The sequence below is a fragment of the Arvicanthis niloticus genome, chromosome 17 (assembly GCF_011762505.2).
Source record: "Arvicanthis niloticus isolate mArvNil1 chromosome 17, mArvNil1.pat.X, whole genome shotgun sequence".
Classification (NCBI taxonomy): Eukaryota; Metazoa; Chordata; class Mammalia; order Rodentia; family Muridae; genus Arvicanthis; species Arvicanthis niloticus.
In genome coordinates this window covers 59,806,932-59,817,943 of record NC_047674.1, presented here as the reverse complement: position 1 = coordinate 59,817,943, position 11,012 = coordinate 59,806,932, and the positions used below count along the sequence as shown (strand labels likewise).

The following is an 11,012-nucleotide window of genomic DNA, read 5'->3' as shown; positions in this document are numbered from 1 at the left end:
TAACTCGAGTTGTTTGTCTAAATGTCATGAGAGGTTTGAAATCACATTTATATGTGCTATATGGTGCGTGTAGGCAGGTGCTGGTGCACACCTTTCATCTCAGCACTCAGAAGGCAGAACCAGGCTGATCTCTGTGAGTTTGAGGCCAGCCTGGTCTATAGAGCTAGTTCCAGAACAGCCAAGGCTATACAAAGAAACCCTGTCTCAAAAAGAAGAAAAAAAAAAAACAAAACACCAAAACAAAAAACAACAAACAAACAAACCAAACAAACAACAAAGAAAAAAGAAAAAAAGAATTTGTTGCTAGGTATATTTTGATTCCGTTTTTTTTTTCTTTTCTGTATTAATGTAAACAACCAAAAACTTTTTATTTGTGAAATGTAAAAGACCATATACACACATATATGTATATATGTGTGTATATATACACACACACACATATATATGTGTATACATATATGCGTGTATATATGTATACACATATATGTGTGTGTGTATATAAACATGTATATGTATATATACAACTTATTCAGTAGATACTTTCAGCATTGCCCTTTTAAATCATTATAAAATTATGACACCTTTAACAAAAGTGAGGGGTGATAGAAATCGTGTGTTTCAATGTATAAATCTGTTCTCAATTTATGTCCATTTGCAAATTAAGCAGATTGGATATCTTAGACAAGGTCAACGAGGATGTCAACTCGGTAAATACTTCCAACCTTTTCTCCAGCACCCTAGCTCTCTACCCTTCATGCATCCAACACTATGTTGTTCTGAAAAGACCTGTAAAGTGAGAAGACTGTAGACTGTATTATAACTGACTGTGTTAACAGAACTAAGGGTTTTCTCCTCACATTGTAAAATGCTGTGTGTGTGTGTGTGTGTGTGTGTGTGTGTGTGTGTGTGTGTGTGTGTGAATCATGCCATGTGATTTATGTGGAGGTCAGAAGCCATTCTGAAGTTGGTTCCCGTTTCCTACGCCATAGGTTCTGGGGTTGTACGCAGGTCACCAGCAAGTTCCCTTACCTGCTAAGCACCGCACAAGCCCTAGAACTAAGTATTACTTGTTCCAACAGTTAGCACACAGTGAGACTTGAGGAAGTTTTGCTAAGCTGAGGTAGCATCGTATAATTGCTCCACTTTTATTTCATGGGTGACCTTAGCAGTGTCACTGGCAGGGCTCTGGAGACGTTATCATCTGCGATATCCTACTCTGCAGATGGTTTCCAGTGTGTATGTAGTTATTGTGCATGTGACATTTACCCAACCAAGGGCAAATGACTCCTGAGCTTTCGCTTAGGAAACAGCGATCCCAGGTTATCTTGTGTTTTTGTGCGTTTATAATGTTCTTGATAGATCGCGGGACTTAGCAGTTTTTAAATAGAACAATAGTCTTGGGAGCCAAGTGGCCCAGCGGTATGAAAAATGCTAAAAATGAGCTAATCCTATATCACGGTGAAGTGTGAACGTTGTTGACGTAGTCATAACATTATTATTACACACTTTACCTTTTAGAGAGGTTTTAATTGTGTCATATTCAAGACACTCGCTTTTTTTTTTTTTTAAACTAATACTTCAGTTTGTCCAATTTCTTCTCAAATTGAAGGAAAAGATTAAGGGTTAGGGGGCTATCAGGTTTCAGTAACAGCCCAGTGGTTTACCGGTGCTGACACTGCCAACCTGGAGGCCTCATCCCATGTTGGCTCGTGTCTCCTCTGTTGCTGCTCAAAAGCCAGCCTCTGGCATGGCAGACTTCATTTAGGGCTCTAAACATAGGATCTAAAATCTGGCTGTGTAAAGGTCCAGAGTCACCTGCATTTAGAGAGAACTGCAAGTGTAGATAACTCTTTAGCCATTCTGTAAAGAGCCTGGGAGACACGAGTGTTCAGTCATCTGTGATGAGCACCCGTGTCTCCAACATGGATGCAGCTCTTCATTTTGTGCCATGCACTCCATCCCAGTGAAGTGACATCCCATTTCCTGACAGAGGTGATGACCAGAGGCATCTTTCCTAAACTGAAGGATTTTTCTAACAACAACAGGAAGGAAGCCAGATCAGTGCTATCATCTTTCCTTGTGTTTAATGCAAAGGTGATGCTGGTTTACATCTGTGTAGTAGACATGGCGATTCTTGAGTGAGAGCTAACAGTGTTAATCAAGTCCCTGAAATCAAGGGTCAGCTTGCTCTTAGTTTCCTGTGAGGTAATAATCATATGAGAATGTGCTGTGTAGACCTCACAGTAGATGTCTGAGAGCTCCTGCAGACTAAAAGTCATACCCCACTCTGTTGGGGAACGGGGACCCCACACTTGGTGTATGTTGTGTATGTTGCCCATAGCCCCCCCCCCCCCAATACATACACACACTCAATATGAAGAAACAATTCAAAGAGAGTCAAGATTGTTGTGGATAGCTTCAGAGTCTAGCACAAGTGTTTGTGCTTGGAAAAGTGAATTATTCAGAGTACTGGAGTTCTTGTTTTCACTTTGCACTATAAAGCATTCTGAAAGTGTTCTGTGTAAGAGCTAAGGAAGTGATGAGTCTGGTATCTTTTCCCTTCTGAGTTCAGATACTAGAAATTATTTCTTCTGTAAAGATGAGCCATTCATCCATCCACACAAGGGCATCAAGGAAGGAAGAAGCAAGCATCACCCTGGTGTGTAAATGTGCACAGAGTCTCAGATTTAGCAAAATCAGACTTACCCAAACTCAGGCATATCTAAAGAAAATGCTCCTGTGAAGTCTACGTAGATAACTGTGATGTTTAACCCAATAACATTTACATTTTTAATAATTATATCACAAGCAAGACACTAAGAGACTTTAAGCTTCCTGTAAACACAGCTCTAGTTGGAGACGTGCACAGGGTGTGCTTGCGGAGTCCTGTGTATAGAGCACAATTGATTCTTCCCTAGGATCTTTGAAAAGACAGTCCTCTCACAGACTCTTAGCCCTGTTGGATGCGATAGTGAGGGTTCAGATTTCTCTGTGTTACGTACACTTGGTTTGAAATATCATATACCTTTACTAAGACTCCTAATGATAGGCCTTTTTACAAATGCTTTATCATTTCAGCTCTGCATATTTAAGTGGTTTGAAGGTTTTATTATAGAAGAAAGGAGGACAGGGTGGAGAGTTTGGTCAAACGATATTATCTGGGGTTTGTATAAAATTACTCTAACTGTATGGAAGAAGCATACAGTATGGAAGAAACCGCACCAGCGTTTTCTGTAAAACCTACTACTTGTGTTAGCAGATATTTAAGATATCTGCTCTTTGCAAAATGATGATGTTTGCATCTTTTGAAAATATATTTGGGTGAAAGGAGAGCAGAGATGGGTATGTTTTCTTCCACTTCCTTTGGTATTCCTCCAGAACTTGGTAATGTGTTTTCATTTTTGGTGGCTCGTCCTGGCTACTTGGGGTGCAGATGCCATTTTCAAGTGTCAGGATTGATCAAGAATGGTGAGGGCTCTCCCTAACTCTGACGACTGGGGTTTAGGTGAGATTTCCAAATGATCTCTCTTTTCCTAACAGATTGAGACTTCAAAGATGTATCTCTCAAGAGAATAACCTAAAATGTAATAGAATCTCCAGAGGGAAAAATTGGGGGAACATCAGCTAACGAGGACATTAGAGGGCATGAGACTTAGTGACCCTAAATGAAATGAAATAAATGAAAATCACAGTTCCCCTTTTCCCACCCCCAAATACCAGATGGGGACTACCTGCTAATTTCCAACACATTCAGGCCCTGCCACCATCTCATAGGATATGCCTTTTTAAAAAAGAAAGATCCTGTATGTGGTATTTCATATCCTTTGGAATTCAAACAAGAACCCCATTAGCAAAAAATCTATATCAGAATAGTGTTTGCATATGGTGGACTCAGCTGTGTTTGATGGCAGGTTCAAGTTTAACTTTTGATTTTTTCCACAGACATATAAAGAACTGTTAAGAAAATTCAGCTATAGGTTGTCAATTCTTGCCTAAGAAGGACACAGACCTAGGAAATTGTGCTTCTCAAAAAGAGGGGGGAACAAAAAAGGAAAGAAAGAAAGGAGAAAATAGCAGAGATCTGGTAGTTCAGCAGTTCAGAAAAAAATGTTCTTTTTATTGAAAATTACAAAAAGATGTTTATTCCCTCCTTGCCATTAATGTAATAAATAAAAAGGGTATGTCAAATTTTGTGTTCTAGCACTGGAAATAACTCCTGAATTTACCACAGCATTCAGACTAGAGAGCAATTAAGAGTCTTTTTTTTTTTTTTTTTTTTTTTTTTTGGTTTTGCTTTTGCATATTTTCCATGTGTAGGTATTCCTTTTAGAAAACAATTATTTTCAACTTTATGACAAAGACATTAGCCAGCAGAACAAATACATTCCAGGTGAGGTATAGCCATGAGATTGGCCTCACAGAATCAAACCTTCGTGAGATTACTCCCCTTGTTATCTCTCTGGAGTTTTCCAATTCAAAACATATATTCCTTCCTACACGAAAAAAGATACTCTGATTCCTTAGTTGAAATTAATTAGCATTCAGAAACCAGATCGCATGTTTTTGGGTATTCATGAGATCTCTGTTTGAAAAAAAAAATGTTTTTAACTTGTAGAAATGTGTTGCAACACACAGATGGGAAGAAAAAGAAAAAAAAAACCTCTTTAGCAAGCACTGTGTGTAAAAGGAATATTACATTTTACACGCTCCTGATTGCTCGGTGTAAACAGTTTTTGACATCTGTCTTTATAGTTTCGAGGAGAGGAAGACTTTGTTAAAAGAATCATTTTTATACAGCAGCCACCATTTCAGTCTTGCTTTACCTGTATTATGAAAGCAGATGGTCTGCATGTCTTTTGAATATTTATAACTATCAAAAACAATCTCTTGCTATTCACCCTTAGGCTTATGAGATGTCAGGACTGTTCTGGTTGGAAAAAAAAAAATCATCTTGGGTGTTTACAGAAAGAGGATTACATTAAGCTGAAATGACTATACATTTTCCAGTTTAATATTTGTCCATCAGCTGTTTAATCGTATTTAGATAATTGTGTAAATAAGCCATGGTAGCCCTTGCCCTCTCTGCTGAAGGAGCCTGTAAGCTTTCAACATGGGTGAGCCACCATTTTGTAGATGCTGCCTCTCTCTCCTCCACCTCAGTTAGCCAAGACCTAAGTCCCAAGCAAGTTATGATCCAGACATCTCAGTCCTGTTTCAAAAGCCCCAGTAGCTAGCAGAAGGCCAACATGGGGAGCTCAGAAACATCAGGGGGCTGCTGGCTGCCTGGCACCTAAGCGGGTATTGTCCTATGCAAATGCCTAGCTGCTGCTTACTCCTTTAAAAGGGGCCTGACCTCCTCCTCCTCCTCCTCCCCAGCTCGCCTTGCTTCTGGGTATTTTGGAAAACTTTTGGAATAGTGGGGGTTAACTGTTTTTTTTTTTTTTTTTTTTTTTGACTGGGAGCTGAGCAATCAGAGATAACAGATTTTGCTGTGGTTGGTTGATTTGGCAGAAAAGCATGAACAGTTTTGGTTTAAATGATTGAATAACCTGATTAGCATTGTTTTGGGGTGGTTTTTTTTTTCCTTTTTTTTTTTTTTGAGGGGGGTTGTTAAAGGCACAACAAAGCAATTTGAAGGGTAATCAGATCATTGGCCCTTCCCAGTTGACAGCCTTGTTCTTAAGAAAGCTGCACTTTCTCCCAAACTGGTCCTGTTGGCCACTAAAGTGACCAAGCTGAAGGATAAGTCCACCTTCCTTCATTTTCCAGCGCATTCTGCATATCCACTACAGCCTGTGTGATTTCCTAGCAGGGGCTTGGAAGAAGCTAACATTTGGGGAAATTATGTAACCCTCAACCAGTTCCTTGCAATTTTTTCTGTTTTCCACATTGAGAGACCTGCAGATTTTCGAGCAAAGGTTCAGAATGTTCCAACAATATGTAAGTCAGGCTTTAGAAAAATTCCACCCTTACCTTTTCACAATTAGAAAGGTTATAAATAATGTATTTGGCTGAAAAGGAGGCTCAGCCTGTGGCAGATGGTATCCTTCTAGAGGGCTGGGGTTTCTGGGAAGATGGCATTCTCACAGATCGGAACTTTAGCAGACTCAGAAAGAGCCAAGCTCCTCATAGGGAGTAGACATGTGCTTTATGGATCTTAGAAAAGCTTACAACTTGGCTCCTAGGATGAGAATATTGTGTCACACTGGGGTTAGGAGACCCACGGCCAATTTCTGCCAACTTTTAAATTGTATCTCCCAACACTGGGATCTGAGGCCTGCGATTAGGTTAGTGTGCCCTGTGGCAGCATTTGAACTCGGAATTTCTAGCACAGGAGTTTAGTCACTTGGATTAATTGACTCCCAGAATGTTAATGTTTTTACACCTACTAGCCACCAACTGATTAGAAAAGTTGCCACACAAGTTGTGTCTTTCAAAGTACTTATACAAATAGACAGCAAGGGAGTAGAGCAGAAACTACCAGCAGCCTCTTTGGAGACATCTGTAGGGTTGATTTTGAAAAATCTGGAAAGGGATCTCTTGCAAATTAATGAACAAAGGCTCTCAAAGCTAAGAAGTTGGTATTTAAAAGTTCAGTTGATAATGATGTTGTTGCCTTTGACCTTGAAGGGCAAAGGGGAGGAAGGATGTCCCAGTGACCCAAAGGAGCACCGCCTTCCAGTGGTCCTCTGTACCACCTCTAGATGTTTTCAAGTTTGTGATGAGATCAGTTTTGAAGAAATGCCCAGTGTAGGAAGTGCTAGCCACAGTGGCTTTGCCTGTTTGAACATGGAAAGGGAGGAAGGCCAGGCAGAAATCAGGCCACAGTAAAGCCTGAAGGATGAGCAGCTCCCAGTCAGAGATGTGAGAGTGTGGGACTCCATCCAGGTCTGGGGAGTTGGGTGAGTCTTCCTATACTTATTGTGACATCATCCCAGATTCACTGAGCTGAGATGTTGAAACATAGGGGAAGGTGTCTCTTTGCTGCTTGCCCTTGTCGGCCCTGACCTCACCTGCTACAGTATTTAATTAGAGCATCCTTCAGTTTTCCTAAAAAGATTTCTGTGGAGAAAAGGGGACGTCTCAGTCGGTGATGTGCTGGTGAGACATGCATGAAGATTTGAAATGGATCCCAGCACATACATAAAGAGAGAGCCTCACGTAGCTGCTTATAATTCCAGTACTGAAAAGGTAGAGCAGGCGGATCCTTGTGGCTAAGATGTAGTGAGAGACTGTTTCTGAAAATATGGTGGAGTGTGACTAAAGGAAACATGTTACTAACCTCTGGTTTACACATACACACACATACATGCACACACAGACATCATTTTGAAAATTATATATGCTACTCTTATTTAAAGCATCCTTTTTTGTGTTGCACAAGTACATGTGTGTGTTTGTGTGTGTGTGTATGTGATGTGTGTCTAGATGTTTGTGTGCTAGAGGGTGTGTGAGGAGGTCAGAGGACAATGTATGGGGGTCAGTTCTCTACTATATAGTTCCTAAGGATTGAACTTAGCTAATCAGGTTTATCAAGTGCCTTTTCCTGCTCTGTCATCTCAATGACTATTGAAAGCATCTGTGTTGTCAGATCATAAACATCCATCGAGGAGGTAGGAAAGTGCAGGAGGAGGGTACTCTAGCAAACAGTACAATCACTTTAGGCCATAGCCTACAGATTTAGGGTTAAGCAGGAGCAGGGGAAGCCTTGGTGACAGGGCACATATGGATGTGTTTCTATATATGGATAATAACAAACTGCACAGCACTTTTATATATGAGCCCTAATTTTATTGAAGGATTTCAGAATGTTTTCACTCATTATGCAAACTCTCCCCTCACCGTTGGTGCAGAGAGTCACAGTATATTGAAATGATGTAGGACATCACAAACTTCTTGGGCAGAGGCTTTGTCCTCCATACCAGCCAGTGTGTCAACAAGCAAGTGGCATCTGTAGAACCAAGGAAAGCAAACCAGACTGACTATTTATGGAAAACCTCTGCACAGTTTAGGAAGTCTGCATGTTTCTAAAACTGTGAACTTCCATGCTGTGTTATATTAACATAGGAAAGTGTTAGAATGTCCAGGTAAAGTGTGATAATTTTGTTTTTTGGAAATTGGGGTAGAGTGCAGGAGTATCACCCGTCATCCATCTGTGGAATCACGGTTCTCTCTCAGTGATGTCAGTAGATGTATTAGTGGCTCACATTATTGATCCATTATTACAGTACAGTAACTGAGATGGAAACTGGCAGATTGCTAACTGGATCAGGTAGTCCTGGCTCTGGTTTTGGCAACTTGCTAAGTGTCTTTTTTCTTTGCACTGTGGACCGTGGGAGGCTCTTAGTGGAATTGCAAGCTGTTGGATTAATGGCAGGGCTTCGAGAGCCCATTAAGAATGTCTTTTTAGAGAAATAAAAAGTGTAAAAATGACTATAAAGTAGAAAGTGTGGGGGACAAAAACTATCACAGGGCTTCATTGGCGAGATCACGGTGTTTTGCATAAATAGTGCAATGCAACTCTGGCTTCCACTTCACTCCCAGGTCTTGAAAGGATCCCCAAACTTACACATTTCAGGAATGTGTGTGTGCTACAGAATTAACACTGATGATGGATGTCAGAGTTAATAATAGCCCAAAGAGCTTTACATTTGAAGTAGCTTAAAGAAGATAATGATATAAAAATATTCTTGTCCCCAAACCGGCTTTTCTGGTTGTTCCTTGCCTCCTGACAATGGAGTCTTCTGTAAGCTGTTCCCTTGCAGACCATCCAGTTTGAAATATAAGCTCTTAAGTTTCTACTCACAGGACCAGGAGACTTGGTGCTTCAGTCTTCCAAGACTCAATAGGGAGTTAATTTAGCTACTAGAGACAGTGGGTGAACCAGGAGTTAAGTCACAGCAATTACTATAACCAAAATTATCTGGGAAAAAAATGCTTTTGTTTATTGAAAGTGTAGTTGTGGTTTTTATTTTATTTATTTATTTATTTATTTATTTTTATTTTAAACCCTCTCTTAATGATACATTAACATTAGTGACTTCATGTGTACTTATCAAATGGCTGGCTGTTTTCAATGCCTTTTTGTTTGTTTGAGTCAGGGTCTCACTCTGAGTCTGAGTTGGGCTGGAACTCATAATATAAACCAGGCTGCCCTAGAACTCAGAGATCTGCCTGCCTCTCCCTTCATTGGAATTAAAGGTGAACACCGTCATGCCCAGCTCTTCAGAGCTTATTTTTTTGTTTTGTTTTTAAGCAAGAGAAAAATAAATAACAAATAGACATTTTCTTTTTTTCTTTCTTTCTTTCCTTTTCTTTTGGGGGATGGAACTCTTAAAATGTTAATTAACACAAAATGTATATATTTAAGTATTTTCTGGTCATTTGAAATTCTCAACTCAAGCTTTACTACATACATAAAGCCCACAATCAAGTCTGAAGATCTGAGGGAGGCTCTTGTAACAGTTGCTCCCTAAGTGTGACCTCTGAGGACTCCTAACTCATCAGCAGCTGTAATCTTAGACATTGAGCATGAAAAATGTAAAAATCAGTTCTCTTACTTGACTGTGCCTGGCTGCCCTGAGGAGTGTTGGTGAGGTGCAGGTGCTGATGGGGGAGGTTAGAGAGAGGGCTCTAAAGTGGATTTCACACAAGCTTCCAGGCAATGTCCATGGCTCTGGGGCCTAGACTATGCTTCCAGTAGCAAACACGTGGAGTTCAGTCACCATACTGCAATGGTCGAAACGTGTATAAATTTCAGTCGTGACCTCTCCTTCATGGACTTGGACTAATTCGGACTGGTGCACATTTGTAAGCAATAGGTGGCGTGGATGGAGATTGTAGGAGGGTGCAAGATCAGATACCGTGTGGGGGCCGCTGCTTGCAACTTAAGTAAGCATTTGATGATCTACTTAATGAATTTGAAGAAGCTTATGCTTTGCTCCCAGTTGACTTAGAAACATGAAAAGCAGGTACAGTTCCGGCAGCTGAAGTTGCGGGATCTCTGCGTGTGCCATGATGTGTTATCACACATGTTCTCCCCTTTCCACACAGAGTATGATCTCCTCCATTGTGAACAGCACGTACTATGCAAATGTCTCAGCAGCAAAATGTCAAGAATTTGGAAGGTGGTACAAACATTTCAAGAAGACAAAGGATATGATGGGTAAGCAAAAAAAAAAAAAAAAAAAAAAAAAAAAAAAGAAAGAAAGAAAGCCCATCCTTTTGCAGTGGCGACATACCATTGCATGTCATTTGGGGGTTTATCAAAGTCACATCGAAAGCCAGATCTTTTGATTGCCCAATTAGAGATCAATTTAGAATGTTTCTTTGGGGGTGGGGGAGTGGGTATGAGTATAATGAGATAATTAAATTCAATAAATGTTTGTGTTTAAATCAGCTACACTGACTCGGTTGTCAGACATGCAGGAAATCGAGGCGTGAGCAGGAGAGCTGTCATTTTGTAACATCTCAGTGAAGACCTAACCAGGCCTTGAATAACTAATATCGGCTGTGATTTCTCACAGAGATAATCATGCTTAAGGATTTTTGCTTTTGTTTGCAAAAAAAAAAAAAAAAAAAAAAAAAAAGGAGAAGAGCCTGTTTTCATACCAGCTTTCAAACAATATTTAACTGCATTTGACTTGCTAAAGACAGTTTGGTTTCCATCATTGAGATGGAGTGGTTTTTATGGCTCCAGACCCCATAGGTAGGCGCTTGCCTTCCTGTGGAATAGAACCGACACTTCTATTTCTGAACTTTAAGTTCCAGCCTAGCACCCTCTTTGAACATACTACATTAGGTCAACATTTGTTACGCAGGACATGCATCAAGATGAGTTGAGGTATGAAACGGCAGGTCACAGTTACATGCTGTGGCAGAGCATGTGGAGTCTGGCATTTTCTCTGTTGTGAATCTGTTAGTGCTCACAGGAGCAAGCACTATGGTTAAGGTTAATGTATAATAATGTACATTCATACACTGTACCTTCGAGATAATACATCTTAAGATTA

The 11,012-nt window shown here is 40.2% G+C and overlaps 1 protein-coding gene across 7 annotated transcripts in view; it reads left to right on the top strand.

Moving 5' to 3' along the window:
• Positions 1-11,012, top strand: part of Satb1 (SATB homeobox 1) — a 94,071-nt gene that overhangs the window by 36,826 nt on the left and 46,233 nt on the right. For all 7 annotated transcript variants that reach the window (XM_076915398.1, XM_076915396.1, XM_076915397.1 and 4 more), the window contains exon 6: positions 10,054-10,165. In XM_076915398.1, coding sequence (XP_076771513.1) covers positions 10,054-10,165 — 112 coding nt within the window. The remainder of the gene's footprint in view (positions 1-10,053; positions 10,166-11,012) is intronic.